The 25430-nt window shown below is 38.0% G+C and overlaps 1 protein-coding gene across 10 annotated transcripts in view; it reads right to left on the bottom strand.

Moving 5' to 3' along the window:
• The window catches only part of IDE (insulin degrading enzyme), a 55395-nt gene that overhangs the window by 27987 nt on the left and 1978 nt on the right, over positions 1-25430 (bottom strand). For 9 of the 10 annotated variants that reach the window (XR_014948686.1, XR_014948685.1, XR_014948684.1 and 6 more), the window contains exons 2-11: positions 18156-18340; positions 11073-11280; positions 10013-10182; positions 7518-7640; positions 5582-5694; positions 5050-5212; positions 4443-4535; positions 3833-3924; positions 3137-3217; positions 1122-1225 (exon numbers count right to left, since the gene is read on the bottom strand). Coding sequence is in view for 7 of the 10 variants with exons in the window: in XM_015866932.3 (XP_015722418.1) it covers positions 1122-1225; positions 3137-3217; positions 3833-3924; positions 4443-4535; positions 5050-5212; positions 5582-5694; positions 7518-7640; positions 10013-10182; positions 11073-11280; positions 18156-18340 (1332 nt within the window). In the remaining 3 variants the exon portion in view is untranslated. The remainder of the gene's footprint in view (positions 1-1121; positions 1226-3136; positions 3218-3832; positions 3925-4442; positions 4536-5049; positions 5213-5581; positions 5695-7517; positions 7641-10012; positions 10183-11072; positions 11281-18155; positions 18341-25430) is intronic. The other variant, XM_085554540.1, reaches the window with a different exon arrangement.

Genomic DNA, 25430 nt, shown 5'->3' with positions numbered 1-25430 from the left:
ACCTGGATATTTTCTTTCAAGTTTCACTTGTTCAAAATGCACTCTCTCCTAATATTAAAGTTGCAGTTGTAGTATCCCACACACATTACACATAGATGTACACCCACACACAAAGATACAGGCACTTCTTTGAAGGACATTAATTACTATGGCAACTACTGTCACCAACACAGGCAGCTCCATTTATTTTATTATTTCTGGTATACTCCTAGAAACAGCAGAACACCATCGCATCTGCAAAAACAGATGATGATTCAATTCTATTCTAGTTCATCCAATGATTTCAAACATATTATTTTTTTTAAAAATAAACTAATTTACAGCATGAACTAAATGAATACACAAGACTATCATATGTGACACTAGATATATCTGTTCATTATCAAGCCTCCCTTTTTTACTCTGCTTGGGTGATTACAGAAGGTCCTCCAAAGCACAGAGGACAGTCCTCCAAAGCACAGAAGAGAGAAGCTTCCTCTTTTCCTTTCAACACCTGGTCTGACCATCTACTGAGCCCTGGAATCTGTACTGCAACACATTTAGGCTACAAAGAAAGCACACGTACAGCATGGTCACTTGCATCAGAGGGATGTTCTGGAAGCCTGGGAGATTTTAGCAGCTAAAGATGCAGCTATTTCTACCCACATAAACTGATTTTCTTGAAGAGGCTCTATTAGTCTGCACAAAGTTTTGGAACACACGCACAGTAGATAAAAGCCATCCTCTAAACAGATTTCCAGAAATAGGTCCAAATTAGAAACGTAACAGCATTATATTAAAAAATGCCCTAGAATTTAAGCAATGCAGGTTGACTTTTACTAACCTTTTTCCTCAGTAACAGTTGAGCTATTTTGAGTAATTATCTTGCTAAAAACGATTACAGTATGGGGAAGACATCCTGCATAGAAACGACCAAAAGCATGGTTTTGTCGGAACAGGACACTTAGTTATTTCCCATAGGGAGCAGAAAGAAGGTTCATTAACACACAGAACAGATGTCTCTTTTACAGTGACATTTACTCTGGAGCAATGAGAGACACCTAAGAATTTCTATTTCCATTAGTTCTTTGCCTTTTTTGTAATACTTAGTTTAAAATACAAGTTACTTCAATTTAACTTACCGAATGTTTTCTGGTCTCAGTTTATCCAGTACCATCTCTATTAAATCAGGCCTGAATTCTTCAAGCAAATATTCAGCAGCTAATACTTCTTCTATAGGATAATACTAAAAAACAAAGAATAAACATATAGATGAATAAAAACTAAGCATGAAAAAAAGAATATTTTTGTAAAGGACATTAAAAATGTAGATTCAACCTGTATCAACTTCAAACTTTCAGAATAGGAGATTACAAACCTCTTTAAATCACTCTCTTAAAACTAAGTAGTACTACTCTGATTATGCACATCATATTTTTTCTATACTAGGTTAATTTTACATACTGCTATTACTAGATTTCTCTCAAAGTCACCTATCTTTAAATACTGTATTGAACTAAAGTAAAAATAACGTGGTAAATGCTGACCCCTGGAGGATATTTTTTAAAAGATCGAAGAGCACCAAGTAATCAGAGTTTGAGAAAGCAAAACATAACAAAGCAAGCAAACAAGAAAAGGATTTCTATCTTAAAATTCCCTAAGAATTCAAATCTTTATAATTTAAGAAGAGTATCTTTCAAATAGCTAAAATTTCAATACACATTTACTCAATTTTAATTGTAGCATTAGAATTAAATGACAACATTATACCCAAACACCCCTTCTAACCTGAACCATTGCGTGATCACTTTGCAGAAAGTCTATTTTTTTTTTTTTGGAACATTATGTTCTGACCTAAATTGATCTACATGCACCACTGAAATTAAGATGAAAGCTTAAAAATGATGCAGTTAGAGCTTCTTTTCTTTCTTTTTTCTTTTTCTTCTTTTGACAAACATAACAACTTATGACATTGCATTTCCTTAGGCTAACTTACATAGGTTCTCCATGCTATGAAAAGCACTCCATATTTATAAGCAATAGTCCTAGCTTGGTTACTTCATAACATAAATTTATTAGAACTCAGAAGAAAGCAGAGATCATTAGAACAGTTATTTTTCTATTTGTGTTTAAGCAACTAATACTAGCATTAAAATTACCATTTGTACTGCAAAGCACTGCAAAAAAAAAAAACAAACCACTGTCCTGATTCGATACTCTGATCTTTGGAATACTGCTGACAGCTTCCTGACCTAATTTTTCAAGCCAGTAACTGGAATTATGTTGGAATTATCCAACATATACAAACGACTGAAAGACTGTTCTAGAGACAGAAAAAGTTCTCTTCTTAAGGAGATTTTATGCATTTAACAGAGCAAAATCAAGAAATGGAATCCCAAGAAAGAGCTTCTTTAAATACCCATCTAAATATTAACAGCTGTTTAATGCTTTTAGTAAACAGAAAGACAACTCTAAAATAAAAGACTAATATTTTTGATGTTACAAATGAAAGCTACAGGAACACATACAGGAATTCCCACAAACAAACAAAAAATGCCTCTCAGTACATGTAGATATTTGATGTGCAATGGAGAATGGCTGCAATCTATAGAAGTTGTACAATGAGTTTTGCTGAATAGAAAACAGACTTCCTTCAGCACAAAAAGAGATAAGTGAATTTTCTAAGATCCTTTCAGTACCAGTACGTAATCATGGTAAAAGAGACAAACATTTTTAATTTGCAATCTTAACACTCCTGCTTACCGCAGTATTTCAACATTATTAGGTATAGAAGCTTTTAGTACAGTACATGGGTTTACAATAAAATTTCATTTCTCTAGAGAACATTTAGCTGTCAGGTAGGCAGAGAATGACAAAGTAGCTGTGTGTTAAGAAACACTGAAGCAAATCAAATAGCAACTCCAGTTGTAATATTACTTCTACCAAATACAAAAGTATAAAATGGTAGAGCACCAAAGAAATGTGACTCACTGAGTATCAATGGGAAGAGCTACATAGCACATTAACTTTGTAAACTCAAATACAAAGGACTTTGCAAATGCCTGTATTGATTTGGAGTACAGTTAAACATACTGCTACATAATATATTATCCAAAATACCATATTTAAAAAAAAACACAGCAAAAATATCACTTACATGCAGCATTCCTCCAAGCTTTGATGTATAACCTCGTGGACGTTCTTTATCTTTAAATCTGAAAGCCACAGCATTTAGATCCTAGGAAACAATGTAAAAAGGATTGAAATATGTATACTGAAATGTATTTTAAGAATAATTACTGACTATTTTTTAAAATTAATTTTATAGTATTATTCAGACTGAGACAGGCACATAAAACAAGATTTGCACAAAACTCACGAGCAATTTCACAGTCTCACAACATAAAGCATTATAGAACCTTATTTCCAAGCAGCTCTGTGCTGAAAAATATAATGAGTAGCTTTTAAGTCATGTTCATAGCAAAAGATCTGTCCCACAGCCCACATACTTAGATCTCTTGATAATGTGAAAATACCCCAAATTTGATACAACCAATCTTGTTCCAGTGCAAAATACGTAGACAGCGTAGGCTACTTTCTTCCTCAAATTCCATTATGTCATAATGCAATGTTAACTCAGCTCTGTAAGTGCATCTCACATTTATATTAAAGATGTATTCTCAATGAACGTGTATTTTGTGTCATGTCACAGAAAACATGTCTTTAAAATTATAAAACTTATTCATCATGCAGTTGATAAGACTATTTCCATGCCAAGGGTTTTGATTCGATTTAACTTCCAATAAATTGTAAAAACACTGCCACTGCTTATTTCAAGCACCAATCATTGTACCTTGCACTCTTGGAAAACCCATTCTTGAGGTCCTTCTGTACGCAGTTTTTGAATATATTGAAACATGTGCAAAATAATATCTTCAACATGCACTGGAAAGAAAAAAGCCTGTTTAATTGGCTCAATCTACACATGCAAAAATAATTATTATTATGAAAAGAAATAGGAAAGTTTATATTTTAAATTACATCAAATACATCAAGATATTTGAGTACATGAACAATCCCCCTGAAAAAGTCACAGACATGAACTGTTTAGCTCCCAAGCTAATTCTGAGAACTGCTTTGAACATGCTGTTTAATAAAATTACTATAATATAATTTAATTTCACATACTATGAATAAGTAGCACACAAAAGTATTAATGACTTGTCTTTTAAAGTAGTTTACTTTAAAATACTTAATGAAATATTACAACCATATCCTCAAATAAGATCACTTCTTATGTTAGATGAAGAGTGTTAACACAGCGACAGGATTTAATATGTTAAAGTAACCAGTTATTCGGGGTTTATCTTTCAAGCTACAAATATAATTATGCTCTCTGGAGACAAGAACAAGCCCATCAGATCAGGACTAACATGCAACGCAGACACAGTGGCTTCACTTACAAAGTCCTTCTTCCGTCAAGTCCACATTAATAATGAAAAACATGAAACCTCTAGCACCTTCCTTCTGCCCTCCAACAAGAGTATACACCCATCCTATAAAATCAAAGAGAATATGTATAAATGTTTACAGGCTGGCTTATGCAATACATCACTTTCTTTGTATGCTTTGGCAACAATACTTTTTTTTTTTTCCCCTCCCTCCTTTTCTGGAAAACCTTGACTACTTTGCATGTTCCCCTTGTCTATCTTAACACCTACAGCAAGATTAAGTTAAGCACCTGACATCATGTTTGGAGCACAGTAATATAATGAACAGCATTAAGGTATACTCTTCTACACTTCCAGACATTAAGAGAGCTGACAGTATCCTCTGAGTCAGTGACAGAACAGAGACAAAACAGTATTTCAAAGTTCATACATCTCTAAGAAGGGCTGGATGAAGCAGAGCACAAGAAATAGCAGCTTCCATAGTCAGGGCATTTGCTAACTATTCATTTTTACCCACCAAAGAAACAATAATGAAATAAAATTGACCCATTTACATTAGGTCTTCAAAAAAAATGTACCATCAACTAATTTTTAATTCTTTACATTCCAAAGGACTTACCTTTGGCTTTAAGCTCTGACAGAAGACTCCCTGGGCCTTCATGCCCAATCAGATGACCGAGGTAATGGCCAGGATTTGATTTATAGTATTTCTGAAGGTCTGGTATAGGAAATGTGACATAAAGATTTCTGATGTCCTTAATAGGTACCACTTTGTAAAGTTGCTGAAGATGAAAATTAAAAAGGAGATCCATAAATAGACATTCACCCAATCTCATTTATTCATTTCAGTAGTAAATATCATATTCCCTCATGTACAACACTGGGTTGAAAGTAAACGTATATAAGAACCATGGCAACACTTTAGCCATCCATGATGCAAACACACAGAATTAACTATCCCAGCCTCTGAAACCAAACACAATCTTTACTACAAACTATATAAAATACATTCGTGGACAGGCAGGTGAAAATATGAGGAAAGAAACAGAGACATTGATACAAAAGTAGTGAAGTATACAATGTTCTATTGTAACATGAGAAGTATCACTTCATGTACACAAGCCCACCAAAAGATGCATCCCTGTACTGACCCTGAGATGTTCTTCCTGGAAAGGATGTTCAGGAAATTCTGGTATAGGGACATTTTTATTCTCCACTTCTGAAAATAACTTCACCACTAGAGAAGTCAGCTCATCCAAGGACTCTATAATAAAGAAACATTAGAAAAACACATCATCATTATCTGAAGTTTCTATCTAATTTACATTTTCAGTATTCTCTAGGGAAGATATGGATCTCGCAGAAAACCAGTTTTAATGAAATGGTGATTATTCAATTGAGAAAGGAAATATGTAACACTTCAGTTTTGAAATATAATACGCTATAAGTACTGTGCTTATTAAAGGCTTGATTCAAATAAATGCTGTTAGAAGGAAAAAACATTTTTAAAATGAACTGCTGAATCTAAATCTAAGGTGGAACAGAAGAAGTGGTAAATCAGATGTTAAGCATTACAAAATAAACATCCCACAAAAAGCCTAATGAACATGGAATTACAGTTGCTAATTTCTGTGCATGTTTCAGCAGATTTGTCAAAATTTGGTTCTTCATCCTCAGCTTACCTCCAGTGCTTCACATACACTGAGCCAGGGTCATGTGTGCTCAGTGCCCCGTAACCTCTTATGCAAACCTGTGACGTGTTTAAACATTTCCACTTTTACATCCATCCTAGTTGCTGACTGTGACCGTACCACTCTCCAAAAATGGTAGAACGACCATTCTTAGAAAGAACATACTATACATGAATTCACCTAAATACATCTATACAGACACAGATTAAACACTGCCCTCAAAATGTCTACTTAAAACCAATCCATTTTGAAGCATTTCTCAAAGTAAGAATAAGATCACTCATTCTTCAACTTCAATCATTAGATGATCTCAGAAAGTGGGTAAATTTAGAAAGTGGAATCTTTCTGCCCAACACAAACTTGCTCCTGCAAGCAAAGGAGTGTGGCAGAATACCATGGGGGGAGTGGGGGGGGGGTGAGAAATACACTACTGCACTTGATTCTTAATGGGAAATTTATATCAAAATTACATTGTGAGGTCAGCTTCTTCCACCTCAGCCAACAAAGAACTTCACAATAACATTTCTAGTTAATGGATTAGCTTCCTTAGCTATTAATAAGTACACAATTCAGCTACATCAGATATAAGAAGTCTGAATTCAAGTTTTCCTACTCAAGTTTACATAATGCTTAACAATAAACAGAAATGCCACCCCAGTACAGACAGAAAAGGACACAATCATTTAAGCTTCACAGCTACAGACATGGCTTTCTTTAGGACAGACTAAAGTTGGTAGGGTGATTCTTACTGAAAAGGTAAGAATTTAAGAATGGGAACTGCTCTACTGAAGTTGTTCCATGAACATTCAGTAAATTTTGCTTTTGATTAGATTTTATTTTTTCTGGATGAATTTTAAAACAATCTCAGCTATTTTTGAACTGCATTTCCTTATTTAAATTACAGCAAAGTTTTGTTTAGAATATTTACCACAGATATTCTCTCATCACTTTTCACTGAGGAATCTTGTAAATACAAAAAAAGAGGGAAAAATCAGAGAATTATTAGGCTGCACAGAGCTTTACAAATCCATCTACTTCAGAATGAACAACAGGAAGATGGCAGAGGAACTGCAGTGAGCAACTTTTTTTTTATGTTAGAGCATTTCCAACAATTTATTTATGTATCAATTAGAAATTCTGCTACACTGACAGCAAGGTGTTGTAGCAAAGAATTTATGGAATTGTGTTAACAACATTTGTTTTCTGCAGCTTCATTTTTATGTGTGGAGCTCCCCATAATTGAAAAAAATTAAAACAAGAACCTGGAACCTATCCATTTTCAGTTTTGATTCAATAGGACCTCAAAAGAAGAAAATAAAACAAAATGAACATACACGCATTTGAAGTCTTATTCAACAAACAACAACTAAAATGAAAAACACTTTTGAGCTCTCACCTCTTCCTAAGACACAAATAGCCATTAAATTTGATGAATAATAAGTAGAATGAAACTTCAGTAACTCTTGTCTTACATCTATTCCTTCTTTGGTAGGTCTAGTTTCCAGAGTGAGTTTGTTCCCTGTAACATAAAACAAAATTTAGCAATGCAACTTGTTGATCACAGGTAAACTTGTGCTTTATGAATTTACAAAACAGAAAAATATAAATGAATGAATCTGTTTTTGTCTGGATTGACAGTCAATTTAAAAAATAAATACTGCACATAACAAAGTAAATTGACTCTATAATGTAAAAACACAATTCTAGAAATCATTATTGTAAATATTTCCATTCTCTAAGTGCATCTTCCTCAAGAATCTAAGAATGTTTCAGACTTCCAAATTAATATTTTAATTTGAAGCTACTTCAAAGCAATGCATGTAAACACAGGCTTTATTTCAGAAGGAAAGGCTCTTCTTTTTCACAACTAGAGCAAGTTTTACTCCTGCATACACACACCTTTCAAAGGAATCGCTATGTGAAATTACTTATAACAGCGTGACAAAAATCATAGCCTAATATTTTAATTTTAAAAAAAATTACTAATTTCATAACATGGGTTTGTAAATTGTAACTGCATGTCACATTGTGCTGAGCTGTTGCTTGGTGTAATCTACAGACTTGTTGATGGTGCACATTCAATCTGAACGTTTATGTCATTGATGAAGATACCTAAGAGCATCAGTGCCAGTACATACACTAGACACCACTCATCACTGACCTCCATCAGGACACTGAGCCACTGACAGCTTGTAGAGGCAGGAAAATGGACAACACAAAAGCGCCCAGGAAGAACAGGGCACTGCTGAGGAATTACTGTCACAGGCAGTTACTCAGATATAGAAAAAGACTATATGTGGACAAAGGATCAAATAAACTTGACTATACAGAGTAATATAAAGTTCACTGTCAAAACAGGGTCTGCATTAATTAGCTGTGATCCAAAGCATCATACGGGGTCATTCCTGTATTCTGCTAGACTGGCTAACAGCTCAGCCAGCCAACAGGAAACAATAAGGATGTCAGCCACTGTTGTCATGAAAACTGTATCACAGCTGGCAACTCTGAGCAAATAAAAAACAAAGTCTGGCACTTGTTCTGCTGAGTCAGATTTACAGGAAGGCTACGTTCTGCTGAGTTTGTGAAAACCTCAAATATCCTCCCCCTTTGCAAACATTTCAATTTTCAGCTAAAAAAAAAAATAAATATTTTAAACTGTAGAAAAATATTTCTGCAATGTCCACTAATATTTTCTGAGAAATGAATGCATGGAAATGAAAAATAGTAATCTCTTCAGTAAAAGCAAAAGTTTTATTTGCTGATTCAGGCAGGCCAAAACCCTCTGAGATTACAGAATATACTTTGGATACTCGCCTGCAATTTCCAAGACTTCCTTTCAAATTTATTTGAAACACAGTTTGAACTCATTCTGTTTAAAACAGCCTCTCCTCATTGGAAAACAGAACACGATACACTCCTGTAGCAGCTGGCTACCAGCCCTTCAACTACATCCTTCTTCATCAAGTGCAAAAATATTTTCCTCTTTCTTGAGACAAAGGAAGAAACCAATCCTTACAGTTCATTACGTGCTCTCTAACCTCCCACTGTACACAATATTTCATCAACTATTCATTCAGCAAACAGACCAAGCCACAAAAAAACTGTCATGGTTAAGGGTTAAATAGTGCAGTGCCCAAATTAGTGGCACGACTACTTTGACAGCTTCAAAATAAACTTGCAACTCGTATATAAAATAACTTCAGCAAAAACTCCAATTAAACTTCTGCCAAAGCGTATAACAGCCCAGGTTTTAAACGGAACCATGATCTGTTACTTTAATGCTTTTTAAATTGAAGCTTCTGAGTTTTCATTAGTGAGCTTTCTGTAATTTATAAAGCCTGAAAAACACCATCGACCATAGGTTTGGGATTTGTCCAGAGATAATTTACCTAGACATCTGCTGCTGCATTTTTTGCTTCATATTTTCTTTTCATGTTCTTATTCAGTAATTATGAGGTTAATCTGCTAATCTTTCTGACTTGACATAGTCCCTGTCACCCAGTCTTAACAGAATACTACTTAGCAAAAAGAATGTGACTAACAACAATTAGAGCATATTCCATTCACATTGCCAGGCACAAAGATGTACAGTACCAAACTGACAAACCGAATCACTGGAAAACAGCATCCATTGCAGTAATTATCAAAATCATAAAGAATGCCTCATCACTATCATGCAAGTCTTGCATCACAGTTTTGCACATCTTGTCTAGCTTGGTTTGGTCTACCACGTGGAAAATGTAATAAACCACTACAATAAACACGTATGTAGCAGGAAAAAAAAAAAAAAGCAGAATTGTTTCCCTCTGGTCTCGATCAGCTTCATATAAACAATAACACGGCATACACTACACAGAACTCCAATGGGTCAATAGTAATCTTCTGACAAACCTGTTCCAAATTTACTGAAGGGATGATTGGGGTTTCCAGTAGCCTTCTCCAATTGAAACAACCTCCAGGCATCATTCATCAGATTCTTTTCATGCTCAGAATCAACAGCATTCACTTCCCTATCTTTGCAGCTTTCATCAAACAAAGGGCACAGGAAAAACTGGGCAAATCTAAACAGAGAATTTTCATATCAACTTTCCGTTACATGTACAGTATGAAGTATCCCTTGTGAAAATAACTGATTACTTTCTAGTGCAGAATTCACAAATTCCACAACAGTTTTGACACTGATTCATTAGTTCTCCATTTCCTTACCTATAAGTGTAGACTATAACGTACTCACTACATAAACTAGTGCAAGAAACAACCTTGTATCACAAATCATACATAGAAAACTTCTACTGTAAAATTTAGCTGCAAGAGGTTTTTAATCTTGTGAGTCAAATCAATTCCGTCAGATACAAGAAACAAACCTTGAGAGCAAAGAGTACCATCTTTATGATCAGTATGAACAACTTGATCCCAATGCAGAAATTCTGTGGCATAAGCAAGGGATTAAAAAAATGTTTCCTAGAACAACACTTCTTACGAAGGGGAAAATCCACTCTCTATCTCACTGACCACATGTCCTTAAATTTCTGTTCTCTCCCAAAAAAGGCAGAAGTTTTGGTAATTTCCCTTTACTAAAAGCATCTGATTTTATTTCTAGACTTTATCCTTACGATGTCAAAGAAGTAAGGTTTATGTGGCATGCATTGGACTTGATGATACAGTCAAAGTATGTGTATAATGCATAAGTTCACAATCACATTCTGTGCCCCACGTTTTTGAAAATATTCAGTATAAATACAACCCTTGGACTTCAATAATTCTCTCTCAGTGAAGAAGTCTGCTAGGTGAGAAAAAGAATCCGAGGAACATCGTTTAAATTGAAGTCATCTAGTATCAGTTTTAACGAAAGATAACACTCTCAACCCTTTCTTTAATAACATAGTGGTAAAACCATAAGGAAGAACTCCTAAGCCGCTTCAAATAGCAACAACAATTTAAGTGTGTTTACCTGTCCAGTGCACCTTCTAGATGTTCATGTGACACATCAAAGTAATAGTTTGTATGCTCTCCACTGGTGAAAGCATTGGAGCTCCCTGCATGCTCGCTGAGAAACTGACTATATTCATTCTCTTTTGGGTATTTCTTGGTTCCCAGAAACAGCATATGCTCACAAAAATGACTAAGTCCAGCAATGTTGGGCGGATCAGACAAAGACCCTGCAGGAGGAAAAATGTCATAAAATCATTGACAAAAAGTAATGATAAAACCTTAAGTCTTTCAAAGTTCTTTACATCACAGTATGTTGTCCAAGCCAATTATACAAATCCTGTAGTCGTAATTAGACACTTGGCAGCTTACAATCAACTAAAACCAATCTTAAAAAAAAAAGAAAAAAAAGGAAATTTAAAATGAGTAACTGAACCAATTAGTGTCTCAAACTGCCTTCTCAGATCAGCCTGCATTGATTTCTTTTCAGACAAATAAGATTTAAATTGAAGTTCATGATTCATAATCTGTATAGACCTGGCAGATCACAATGTTCTGTCTTCTATAGTTTGATTTTAATAACTGCATTGCATTAAAAGGCAGCAGCTGACAGCCACAATTAAGGAGGTGTTTCTCCTGTGGCTTACAGGATGAGTAATAACCTGTGATTAATTGTCAGGACACAGGCAGCTATTGGCAGCCAGCTAGGAGGTGAGAAGGCAGACACTTTAGAAGACAACAAAGGCCTCCTGGAATGTAAGGCAGAAGTGTGGAAGCCTGAATCTGGCAGTCCAGCTTTGGACCTTACAACAGTGTGCAATGGAAGAACAGAGGCAACAGAGACACTTCCTCTAGTACACGTGCAGGAACAGGACATAGCTGGTTACTGCTGTCATCATATCCAAGAAAACCACATTTGGGATCCTCTGAACTAGATAATGATTTGTGCCGGAAGTTTACAAAGTTACTCTACTACTTCTGTTCTAACATCAATGGTAGAAAGGGCTCCCAACTATAAATACTGCAAAAGGATGAGTAAAGATGCTTAGGTCATTGTAGAGAGTGTTTTTTACAGCTAGCTGAGAAGGGTCGTAAACACGGTGCAGTTAATCAAGCAGCCATGCCACCTGCAAGGACAGTGAGATCAACAGGATGCCCTGGGATGGTGAGAAACTAACCATGGTTTTGTGAACTCGGCAAGGGAGTAACTTTCAGGATGATAACAACAAGCTGCAAAGATACTCGGGGATGGTATGTAATTGGGAACCAATGATGAGCTCCACTTTTGCAATATGTATGAGCTAATTATCCGTATTATAAAGGTACACGCAGCCAAGGAATAAACGAGAATAGCTGATCATATGTCAATGACAGGTGTGGTCGTCTGCTTTTCTCCCGCCGTTCTGCAACAATTGGTGACCCCGACATGGCCTACCAGGAAGGATCGCAGCGGCGAAGGTGTTCGGATCCTTAAGCAGCGGGGATAGCATGCGCCAGGAAAAGAAGGTGCAGGTGCTCTACGTGACCTTACAGAAGGGCCTAGCCGATACGGGCCGACGACGTCCTTTAAGGCTGCAACAGCGTGCTGACAAATAGGTATGGGAAGGCAAGCGGTTTATGAATTATTTTCTTGCTTTTTTAAGAAAAGGTGTCAGGTATTTTCTTGCTTTTTGAAAAGAAAGTGTCAGGTTAAGGGGACAGACTTGCAAAAGGAACTCCCTGAGTTATTAGCGTATGGGTATGCTAAAGGGTTATTTCAGAATCCGCATTTAGTGCATGATCTTGCTGAGTGGCGTAAATTTGGAGATGCAATTTTTCAGGGAATATTAGATGGGGAGAAAACAGCTAAAAAATGCGGGAAGTGGTGGCGTGTGGTTTATAATGATTTGTTGCTACATCAGGCAGAAAAGGAAGCGGCAGAACAAGCTAGTGCTGTGCAGGGGAGGAATAAGAATTATAATGAATGGTCAGATTGCCCGGTGCCCCCTGCTTTGTCCACCGTAAAGTTGCCGCCGGCCTCCGAGCCTGCATTGCCGGTGGCTGCGGAGCCGAGTGCCCCGTCTCCCGGTACGTCTCTATCAGACGAGCCGCCTGCATCGACCATGGCGCTACAGCCGGCCCCCTCAACCCCCCTTTGCAATGAGCCGCTCCCTGGGGCACAGAGTGACCTGGCGGAGGCCGTCGCGCAGGAGCGGGGGGGGGCTTGGGCTGCGCTGGCGCGGGCCTGTTTAGAGACGGGAGACGGTGAGGGGTTGGAAGCGGTGCGACAGATGGTGCTGCCGGGGGGGCATTCGCCTAATGCTGCAGGTGGGACACAGGCTGCTATCAGTGCTTTAGATTGGAAGTTGTTGTTACAATTGCGGTCTAAGGTCAGTCAGTTTGGAGTAAAAAGTGAGCCAGCGAGACAGATACTGGATTATATCTGGAGTACTCAGGTTTTGTTGCCATCTGATTGTCGGGCTATAGCTAGGTTGATTTTTTCGCAGCACGAACAATTGCTATTTAATGCTTATTGGGAAGAGATGTGCCAACAGAGCGTTGTGATAGTTAGGCAGCCCGGAGATCCCTTGTATAATGTCACCGTTGAAGAACTTTTAGGGGTGGGTCCTTTCATCCGGACGGAGGCCCAGGCTTTATTAGGACCAGCTAAATGTAGGGAGTCAATGTATCTGGCCAGGCAGGCTATGGATAAGATCAAGGCACCAGGTGGGCTGCCGTCTTACATGGGAATCCAGCAGGGAAGAAATGAGGATTTTGGAGCGTTTCTAGATAAGGTAGCCGGAGCCATAGAGAAGGCTGGAGTACCAGAGTACATGAGGGAAATAATGCTAAAACATTGTGCACTTCAGAATTGTAATGCTACAGCTCGTGGCATTCTAAGTACTTTGAGGAGTAACTGGACAATAGAGGAGGCGTTAGACAGATTATCGAGTGTGCCCACGGGGGCTCAGGCTTTCATAGTTGAGGCTATTAAAGAGCTAGGGGCAGGATTAAAGGCACAGGCTGAGGCTTCCCAGAATCAAGTGTTAGCAGCTCTTGCACCCTTACAAGCGTCTGCGGTAACCAGTGCAGGCCCAAGCACCTCTTTTAAATGTTTCCGGTGCGGCGTTAAAGGACATTTGCGACGGAATTGCCAAGCTGTCGGTGTGTGGTGCCAGAACTGCCGCTCGGACAACCACAACACCGTCACCTGCCGTCGCCGGTCAAGAAACCTCCAGCCCAGCGCAAGAAAGAACAGCGGCCGCGCTCCGATACAAGCTGCCGTTCCCAGCCAGCGGCCGCCTGCCCCCCCGCACACGTCTCTCGCCGCGTTGTCGGTCTCTACGGCCCCCCCGCCCTCTGCTTCGCCCACGTCGTTCTCTGTGCCTCGCCGTGCCGCCCCCCCCTCGTCGTGCGCGGCTGCGTCTGTGCAGCCCGTGTATAACGTGGTTAAAGACGCGGATGGACCGAAACCAGAGGATCGTTGTGACCCAGGTCCTGTAGATCCAGAAAGCGAATCGGACGCATTTTCTCTTGATACTTTGTTTGGAGCAGGAATGACAAATTTCCCTACAGCGTACTGTGATGTCTTAGAACAAGGCAGAAAAGAAACAATATTAAGAGGTGATGCTGACACGTTGCAAACCTTTCCTAATCAGGTCCCCCATTTGGAATCCCTGCCTTGTGAGGCAGTGAAGGAGCTAAGGGAGTCAGTGAGAACATACAGAGTTCAGTCAGCCTTTACATACAATCTTTTGGTTACAAACAGTGACAGTTACGCTATGACCCCTCACGATTGGAAAACTGTGTTAAGAATGATCCTCTCTGCTATGCAATACGCTGTGTTTATGATTGAATACCGGCTACATAATTTGACTGATAGCTCTTTGCCTCAGACTCGGACAAATCCATGTGGCACAGCACCTCTTCAACTGTGTCAGACAGATGTCACTCACATTCCTGAATTTGGCTGTCTAAAATATGCACATATAACAATAGATACTCATTCTTCTTATGTATTTGCCACAGCACATACAGGTGAACACAGTCATGACACCCGTAAACACTGGTTATCTGCTTATGCTGCTATGGGAATCCCACATACTACAAAAACAGATAATGGGCCTGCATATACCTCTAAGGCCACTCAAACTTTCCTCCAAGAAGGGTGTGTTAAACATACTACAGCCATTTCTCATTCTCCCACTGAACAAGCTATCACTGATCACATTTATCAAACACTGAAATCCATTCTTATTATTAAACAAAAAAGGGGGAATATGGGAGACACACTACAAGAAATATTATGCAAGGTTTTGCTTGTTTTGCTTGTGCTGAATTTTTTGAAAATATTATGTAAGGTTTTGCTTGTTTTGCTTGTGCTGAAGTTTTTGAATCGTGTTCATACAGATACAGCTTATGTGGATCATCATTTTGAGGCTTCCCCAGTGCAAAAGGAACAGCCTATGGTTAATGTTTGGAATATGACCACAGGACTTTGGGACTGTTCCCTACCACTGACAACTTGGGGTCGTGAATATGCTCGTATTTCCACAGGGACTGGCCCTATGTGGGTTCCAGCATGATATCTTCGGTCTCATCTGAAGGCAGAAAATAACATCCAGCCTTTATAGTAATTGTAATTGTGTGTTTCTTACTTAGTGGCATTGCTTTGTAACCTGCTGTGTTATAGATAATATTAGTAATAGTCTGACATAGTGTGTGATAGTGATGGAACTAGAGGGAATGGTTTTAAGCTGCATCAGGGGAGATTCAGGCTGGACATTAGGAAGTATTACTTTTCGGTAAGAGTAGTCAAGCATTGGAATGCACTGCCCAGGGAGGTGGTGGAGTCACCGACCATGGGAGCGTTCAAGAAACGCTTGGATGTGGCACTGAGGAATATGATTTAGCCAGGAAGTATTGCTGATGGTTGGACTAGATGATCTTCTAGGTCTTTTCCAACCTTGATAATTCTGTGATTCTGTGATTTTCTGTTTTACCAATGCAGTCTCAAGATTTAGAGTTTAAAGCATTAGCTAGGATGTTGTGTGCTTCTTCTATTTTAGTAATAGATCAGATGTGTATTAAACAGGATTTGATCTAATCAATGCTAGAATCTACAGGAATAGTTCTTTTAATGTTTTAGTACTGTTTGGTTATGATGTTATTAGCCTACTAATTAGCTTTTCTTAATTTGCAAAGACAAAACCTGGAAAGGAATCCCAGTCAAAGAGATGACCCTGTATCATAGAACGGATACCTCTTTTACATCCAATTAATTGGGATCTGAAAATATAACCATGCATCATTTTAGACAAAAGTGCACGCTAATAGAACTAAATTTGATAGTTTATTCTGTTTTCCAAGCAGGTGTTCCACTTGGGCTCTATATCACGCACTGGCCATGCGGATATGGTGTACAACTGGAAGAAATCCTTCAGACCCTGAATGCAGGAGAGAATCTGTGATGGGTGAGAGAGGAAATGTGCACCTTGAAGCAGGGGACGCCCTGCTGGCACTACCTGTCACATCCACCACCAACATGGCTTGCTGTTTCTCAAGGGTCAATAAGTATTAATGCCCCTAGTGATACTCTAGTACATTTGTCCTCTAAAATTGGTTCTATTTGACATGCTATTCCATTAAATTGTGCGATCATTAATCAATTATTAGCCCGGATAACTCAGTTGGTAGAGCATGGTTATGAGCATCCTAAAAGCATTTATTGCACAAATTTTAGTGGTCATTAAAATCAATATATTAGAGTATATGAAAATTGAAGACTTTTCCTGATCAGTTACAGATTAGCACAATGGGACCCTCACGGATTTATTTTTAGGTTGCAGAAACTTAGGTTGCAGTACAAACATGTTTGTTCTTTTTAGTGGGTTCAATAGTTATGTTGTTATGTTGTATTTGACTTGTCTCTTTTTCATTTTTAGAGTATTGTCAATCGAGGCCTTGATTGAGTTATAATAGTTATGTTATTAATTTAAGTAGTGTTGCTATTCTATAGGCAGTATTGTAAGAAGAATTCTACAGAGCGTCAGTCATGGATCCAGATGAGAAGTTCACAGAACAGCAGCTATGAAGCAGGATAAAACTACATGAGAACTGACTGAACAAATGAACTGAACTGCTTGTTAAATATGATTAATCGGTCGTTAAATCAAACCCTTTTTTATCCTAAAAGAAAACGGGGGAAATGTAGAGAGTGTTTTTTACAGCTAGCTGAGAAGGGTCGTAAACACGGTGCAGTTAATCAAGCAGCCATGCCACCTGCAAGGACAGTGAGATCAACAGGATGCCCTGGGATGGTGAGAAACTAACCATGGTTTTGTGAACTCGGCAAGGGAGTAACTTTCAGGATGATAACAACAAGCTGCAAAGATACTCGGGGATGGTATGTAATTGGGAACCAATGATGAGCTCCACTTTTGCAATATGTATGAGCTAATTATCCGTATTATAAAGGTACACGCAGCCAAGGAATAAACGAGAATAGCTGATCATATGTCAATGACAGGTGTGGTCGTCTGCTTTTCTCCCGCCGTTCTGCAACAGGTCATGTGTGCATTCATCACACTTTGCAAGTGAGAAACTGTCAGTTCAAGAAATACCTCCAATAACAGAGAAGGCTTCTTCCACAGCTTCAAAGATACCATCTTCCCTTTCTACTCTTTGTATTTCTGTTCGTAACTTAAGCATCACTGCAGTTAGGGTGTGCCTCCCCACCTCCTCCAGCACTACAGCACCTTCTCACCTCAACTCATCAACAATTTCACAAGGAAAAAAAAAAGTCTGATGTGACAGATGGAGCCATCTGAAATAATTGTACTCACACCCGCCCCTTTCCTGCTTACAAAAGAGCTTTTATAACATGAAACTTACTCATTAAAACACATATTTCTACACTTGAGTAAACACAGTATACCAAGATAATTTAATTAGCTCTCATAATTTTCAACTTAGTATGTCAAAGAATTAAGCTCTAAATTTCAGTAAAAGGCCAGGCTAGCAACTAGACATTACTCCTGCCAGTTTACTTGCAATTAACATACCAAAACTTAAAGAATTTTAATGATACAATAATTGTTTAATGAACATAAATTGCATTAAATACCTATGTGCACATCAAGTGCTGCTGAAGACTTATCCGTGGTGGGGTCACTAATGAGAAGTGCTTTAATGCCATTTGCCAACTCCAGTCCACGATATTCCCGTTTATCCTCAGGTGATTTGATAATTTCATTTGTTATTCTCTTAATAGCAGGATTGTTCATTTTGTTATTTGTCTCCTTCTGAAGACTTAAGGAAAATAAAAGAGAATTAATTTACTGTTTTCACTTAAGACCTGTTTATAAAGCTGTGGGTGATAGAGACAATAAAGGAAATTAGTTCTGCACAACACTCATAAAACTGGCCTAAAAGTATAATTTAAATCCTGAGAGATTCCGGAAAAATGAAGAAAAAAAAAAGAAGAAAAAAAAGCTGATTACATAATTGAATGTTTACGAGTTTCACCAGCAGTAATTAAAAAATAACGTAGCAAAGTAATAACATGCTGCTGTTTAACTATGATAAGAATGAAATAAATCCTGTGTTGTTGTCTCGAGTATATTTCCAGGCTTCAGGAAAGTATTTTTACTGAAGTTTCTGAACTGGCAGCTGCATTCTGTATGCTGCAACTTCACAGTCATCTTAGATTTAAAAAAATACTAAGACAACTGGGTTTGTACAATCAGACATGAAAGGGCAGCATCATTTACACTACTGCCAGAAAAACTAAGACAGAAGAATCGGCACGATCAAAGACTGCTTCACATGTATAAAATTCTACTGTTTTACAGATACACTGAAGGACACACATGTTTAATGACACATTTGGAAACATTAATAAACAAAGCATGACTCTGGAATTATAAAATCTGTTTATTCCATTTTTAAGTGCAAAGTAAAAACGTGAGGCATTTAGACTTGTGTACCTGGAGAGATGGAGTGGAAGTGCTTGACTGAATGCTAAAGCAAACAGAAAAAGCCATCCACCCACCAATAAGGAAATGGGAGAATAATGCTTTGAGGCAAGCAGAATAAAATAAGGTGGCATATAGCTGTATCTAACACCTCTCCACAACACACATGAGAGGCATGAGAAACGTATAGTTCTGGCAGTATCACACCTGTGACAAGGAGCTTCACAGCACTTCTTCTATTTTCATGTTATATGGCTCAAGGAACTTTATCCAAATTTTAAGACTAGACCTAAGCTTTTAGACTATATAGAATGCCATACATGAAGGAATGCATTATTTTCTATATGTTGTTCCAATAATCCAGTCACTATAACTAACTCATGGAATCAAACCAGCTACATGCTCAATGTTACCATGTGGTATAGAAAGAAAAATTGAAAATCAAATTTTATATTTTATTTGCAGTTTAAAATTCTAAATTAAAAAAGGAGTCAATGATAAAATCATCTTTCTGGAACACTGCAGCATTCTTCATAGGGGAAGGATCCTGGCAGCTACTGTCCTGTTGAGTTTATTCATGGTCTAAAAACTGCCTGATAGAATGCCTGTACAGTCATCAGTATGGGTGATATATTTTACAGTGTAGCTGATAAAGAGTTGATTATTAACCACACATTGAGGATAGAAAGCTTCTATACATAATGTCTACAGTAATATAAGTGAAAAGAAAGTGCTTCACAAACAGAAAAATGAAGACTTAACCTGCAGCGAAGTGTGTATAGGGAAGGATTTAGGCTTAGGGAAGGAGATACATGTGAACACTGGAAAGTGGATCATTATAAAACAAAGTGGGAAAGTAGGCATTAGACCTTTGAAAAATTTTTGGAAGAAGTAAAAAGGCTATTTGGAATTTTCAAATACACTGAAAGAAAGCACAATTACCAACAAGAATTATAATCCAAGTAAAAATAATCTGGATTACAGAAAGCATTGAAGAATAATCAGAATCTAAATACCGCCAAGCTAGAGCCAATAACAAGCAGCGTAGAACAGCACCTGTAAATGTGCTGCAAGATGCATTTCAGAAGGAAATATTTCCACTAGTAGAACAGGATTCTCAAACCATACTTCTTTCTTTTCTTTAAAGTGTCAGATGTCATAAGTAACCCCCAACTTGGATGCTGAAATTAAATGTCTACACTCTAATTTAAATCTGTCATTCATTTACTGGCTAAACCCTGTATGCAGAGAGCACCCATCGCTCACAACCAGAGCATACTCCAAGCACAGAAACTTCTGCTTCTTTGCATCAACAGCATTTGTTGTGGAACAAAACATCGGCTCATTCAGAGGATGAAGCAGAAAAACTCTATTATAACTTCTGCTCAGTATCTAAATGTAAAGGAAGAACTGATACTATCTTTCATAGATGAAAGTAACTAAACCATTCTTAATTCTACTTCACTGTCTCTTTTACACGGTTCTACTGGACTGACAAATATAAGCATGCAGGTGAACAAAGCCATTTCTGTATTTCCTGATATCGCCTCTGCTAACTAACAGCTATCAATTGGCTTTCAGCTAAAGCATCATGCCTCATTAACATACTAGTTACTAAACAGAAGATGGTGTACTATAAAATTTCAAATTCAGGAGGCTTCACACACTACACAGTTTCCTTATCACGTGTCAGCTCCTTATGTCTCTACCACCTCATTGAGTCACAGAATGTTGATTGTTCAAATGACTCATCATTACAACGTGATTCATCAAATTACACAGCTTCCGTGAAACCTCAGATTTCAACTGATGTCTTGTGAAGCTGCACACTTCCACCTCATTTCATGGCCATTCCCCGCTTGTTCCTCCTTCACAGCTATCTCCAGTACAGCAGTCAAATTTCAGCACAGGAAATCTACAGTTCTCAAAAGACCAAGTGATTAAGCCTTCAAACTAAGGACTTCATTCTGTATCTCTTTATTGATTGTTATTTTCATGGGCATCGTGAATGCAACATTCTCCTTAGCTTCAAGATGATTCACATGATTAAGCCAGAATTACTTCCCTGAAAGCTACATTAACTGTGCTAGCAGAATCAAGAGAACAAGAGCAGATAAACCACACAATATATTTGGAAGGCAGCATGTCAAAAGAAAACAAAATATACAGGATGAATGCCTTCTAGCTAGAGCACTATTCCTTCTGGTGCTATGCAACTATAATGCAACAGCTAGAAAAGAAAATGCAGTTTAAGACAGAATATTTATACAGTGACATTTTCTTAAGCAAAATGTAAGCTCCATTCATTTGTAACTGCTTTCTGACAACAGAAAAAAAGTAACAAACAGAAAGAAGTTTTTTATTTCTGGTTCATTTGAGAAGTAACTTAATTCCTTAAATCATACTGAAGGCCTGTCCTAAAGTACTGCTGCTATACCTACTTGCTATGCTATCATCACAGCAAGCACTGGATGCTGACATCCAGTAGGAAAGAAATTCACCCACAAACTAGATGCATCCCTGTTCAATGACTGGAAAATCTTCAATATTCTTTCCTCTCATCAAAACGACTTCACTTGTACAAGGAAAGTCTAAGGCAAAACCGCAAACTGCTACACAGTATCTGTAAAGTGATATTCTATTATTTAAGGTCTATTTTTTAGCAAGTTGTAGGCAGGCAGTCCCTCAAAACTAGTGAGTCTCCCTGGGGAAGCCAGCTTCCACCTGCAGAGTACAACAGAGTGGGAGTGGGATTAAATGATACGAGTCTGCCTACTTATTTTAGTCTAAGTAATTTTAGTAAACTTGTTGTAATTAAAAATCAACCACCATAGTCAAGCCTAAGCTCAACGTTGGAGCAATTAAAGCCCACACTTTAAAACCAATTAACAGAAACTCCTGAGAGCTGCCTTCATTGCATGAATGTAACTAGCTAGTAAAAATGACCCTGAAAGCACAAACTCCAAAGCACTTTTCAAGACTTGTTGTCATAGCAGGCTGCACACACTGAAATCAAATGTTGATAGGTAAGTCTGAGCCAGACAAATGGCTATAAACACTCATCAGCTTCAAGTGACCAGATGAAGAATCACCAACATCTCTGCAGATTTCCAGACTTATTTTCAACATATATCAGTTGTCTTAAAAGTTTAGGAATTCCCTGAAACCTTCACACAACTAAACCCGAATTTCTTTCATGCACGTTTGTGGAGCTTCATCATGCTCACTGTAAGTTTACACTTGTATATACTAGAATCTGCATTGTTCCTGCTCTTCAATTCATGTTCCATGCGCTCTGATGACACTTCACACATCATGCAGGCTGCAACACAAAATATTCTAACTCCACACTGATAACAGAAACAGTCAACACCCTTTTCTAACTGCTTCAAGCTCCGTATTTTATTTGTATACCCACTCGTATTTTAGTTTTCTTTTGAATTCCAAGCTTCATTGCCTGCCACTTACCAGAGGGAAACCTTTCTTGAGCCCAAAAGTCTTTGTTCTGTCTTGTTAGGGATCTACCACTGACACTACTGTCTGTATTACCTACTAATCCTTGTGGTTTATAGTCCTTAGCAACTTTGACAGACTTCTTCAGCTGGCAATGCCTGGAGCAAAAGAAGAGCTGTGTTCTTCAGCCAAGAGGCCTGGGGCTGCAGAGCTACAGCCAAGAGAACTCACAGTAAGTTTTCTCTCCTTTCCTGCAGTGAATTGTCATCACTGAGTTGAGAACTGTGGAGGACTCCATGAACTTCAAGCTAGTGGCTTTGCAATGATGAAATAAATCTCCACTCTTTCACATGTCTTTAACCCTCTTATCCTTTAAGTCTGCCACTCCTCACAGCAGCAGCAGCATTTGTGACATCTTTTTTGTGACACTGTGTGTAACAGTGACATTAGCAGTAAACCAACCTGTAATTGACCGGCTCTCTCAACCTACTGATCCACTTATACACCACAATAAGTTTATTTTTTAAACTAAACTGTAATCAGAACAGCTGTTTTCCTAAAACCAGGCTGCCGTTTTTATTAAGATATATATTTATACTTTAATATAAACCAGCAATATATTAAAAATTTGAGCAGAAAGCAAATCATCTCAACAAACATAATTAAATCTTCTCATCCATTTCCATCACGGATACTTCTCAGAACACTCATCATAACCTTTTCAGGTTACGTGGTTCAAAAGTAGCCAAACCTAGTAAGTCTTCCTCTACACACAGAGAGATTCAAACAGTTGATATGATTCAACACTCATAACCCACAGCAGCATCTGCTGTGAATTTACTTGTCAAGAAGCTACATAATGTATCTCAGATTCCAACACATTCCTGATGCTGATCTGAATAAATCTGATTGCATACACAAACAGACTGCATAAACCATGACTTAATCAGTGCTCCCAAGTTATTAAAAACAACTAATCGTGCCAAATCAAGCAAGTTAGAGGATGATGAATATTTATAAGGCTTTGTTATGTAGCTCATTTTGAAGAAGTTCTGAAGACTAGCTACAATGAAAGCATTTGCAGAACCTTAGCCTCCAGCTTTCTGCCACGTCTGGAACTGACAGAAAACTCCCTTGTAACGACAGCAGCCAAGGCAGATGCTGCCTTTCTTGCTCTCCTTCTCAGAATGGTCCGGTTTCTGCAGCTTCTGCATTATATCCATAAGGCTCAGTCTGCTGCGAGTTTTGCTGCCGGGGGGCTGTAAAACTGGACACGAAAACCAGCAGCATAAATGAGATGACAGCACGCTGTGAACTTGGCAAAACCAAGGACCATGGTAGCTTCACCTGTTCAGATTCAGCACCAATGGAGGCCTGAACAGCAAAACATTATGTTTTCAGCAGCCTTGGCTTGCTCAAACAGGATGGGATCAAGATACCATAAAGTTAACTCTGTGCCTTAATATTATACTCCTTTCTTTGAACGTTTTACAGTTTCCAAAGGTTAAAATAAAAAAAGTTAAACAAAAAGGCACAATGTTATACAAACTGCCCTCAAACATAGCAATGAAGTATATTTCCCCCCCCCTAAACTTCTAAATCACTTCAGCTTTCATTCTCTCTCTAAGACTTACCCCAAATAATTCATTAAACACATCTTCCAGGATAAAAAAAGTTTTATCCAGGTTCAAACAAAACAATCCCTTCCCCAGTATTTGTTGCTTCAATCAGACAACACCAAATTCCAATGCTTAAACAATTGCGTGTTTTTTGGTTTTGTTTTTAACATTTAAACAGAATTATCTGGGGTTTTGATCTTCAGACAATTATGATGATACAGAATCTTCAGAACAGTTTCCTAAGTCTGTCACAGTATTTTAGATTGCATCATTATATGCCTCAGTCTCAAATCACATGCTAAGAGTGAGACTGATAATAGTTTCCATGTTATATGCTTACGCACTTGAAAAGTGTATTTCACTTTCTTCAAAGACATTTATGAGTTCATTTCATTGTGTTATGCATCAAATCCCCACAAGCCAGTGAGGTTCCCCTTCATCCTTCCTCCCTCCCTGACATTTCCGCACCAACCCATCACCACAGGGTATGATCCACAGCTACAGGCAGCAGCAGTGCCAGCACAGCCCTGCACGTGCCAGGAAACATAGAACCAGAACTGGGTGGCATGAGAGAGACTGCTGTGCTTTATTCTAGAATGGATTGGGATGTGTACTTCATACATCTTGTCAGCAACTAACACATCAGATTGTCCAAGACTGTCTGTAAAGCCAACTCACCTAACACTTTATGCTACCATCTGTTTCAAACCCTCAAACTTAAAAACTTGTGAGGTCTGATGAAATATAAGAAAATAAATAAAAAAGACAAGACTAAAACTTTCATTACACTGCACAAAAACAGAACTACATGGAAAGATAAAAGAACTGGCAAGAAACACTGATCTAGCAACAAAACCCCAGAGAACTTTGGGATTTGTTATCATGAACAGCACTGCAATCCCCTTTTAAAAACAACTGCGTATTTAACACAAGAGCTTTGACAAAAGCAACAGAGCTGTAACAAGAAGTGTCCTGTGGTGTGTTTCAGCAAAGGAATTCCAGACTGATTACCTTTTTTTTTTTTCTAGTTTTTATGATTTTAGACAATTCTATTGCTAACACTGTGAATAAATCTCCAACTTAAAGCAATCTTTTCCATTTCAGTCGTTCAGACAAGATACAGTTCTGACTCACCCTAAAAACAACTTGCAGAAGGTCAGGCCTTCTAAATAGAGAGCTCCAATGAATCAACTTTGAACCAACTTCAACAAAAATCACCTGTCTGCAAATATACAGCTCCATATCATTAGTATAGTTTATCAGTTCAGTGACTTAAACAGCTGAGAACAGAAAGACACTCACTGACAGACCACACATATCTTAACTGTAGGCACAATGCAGTTAAATTAATTC

Source organism: Coturnix japonica, chromosome 8 (genome assembly GCF_054131305.1).
Source record: "Coturnix japonica strain WE chromosome 8, WE-NBRP24, whole genome shotgun sequence".
NCBI classification, from domain to species: domain Eukaryota; kingdom Metazoa; phylum Chordata; class Aves; order Galliformes; family Phasianidae; genus Coturnix; species Coturnix japonica.
The sequence above is the reverse complement of the archived record's forward strand: the minus strand, read 5'-3'. Positions and strand labels throughout refer to the sequence as shown.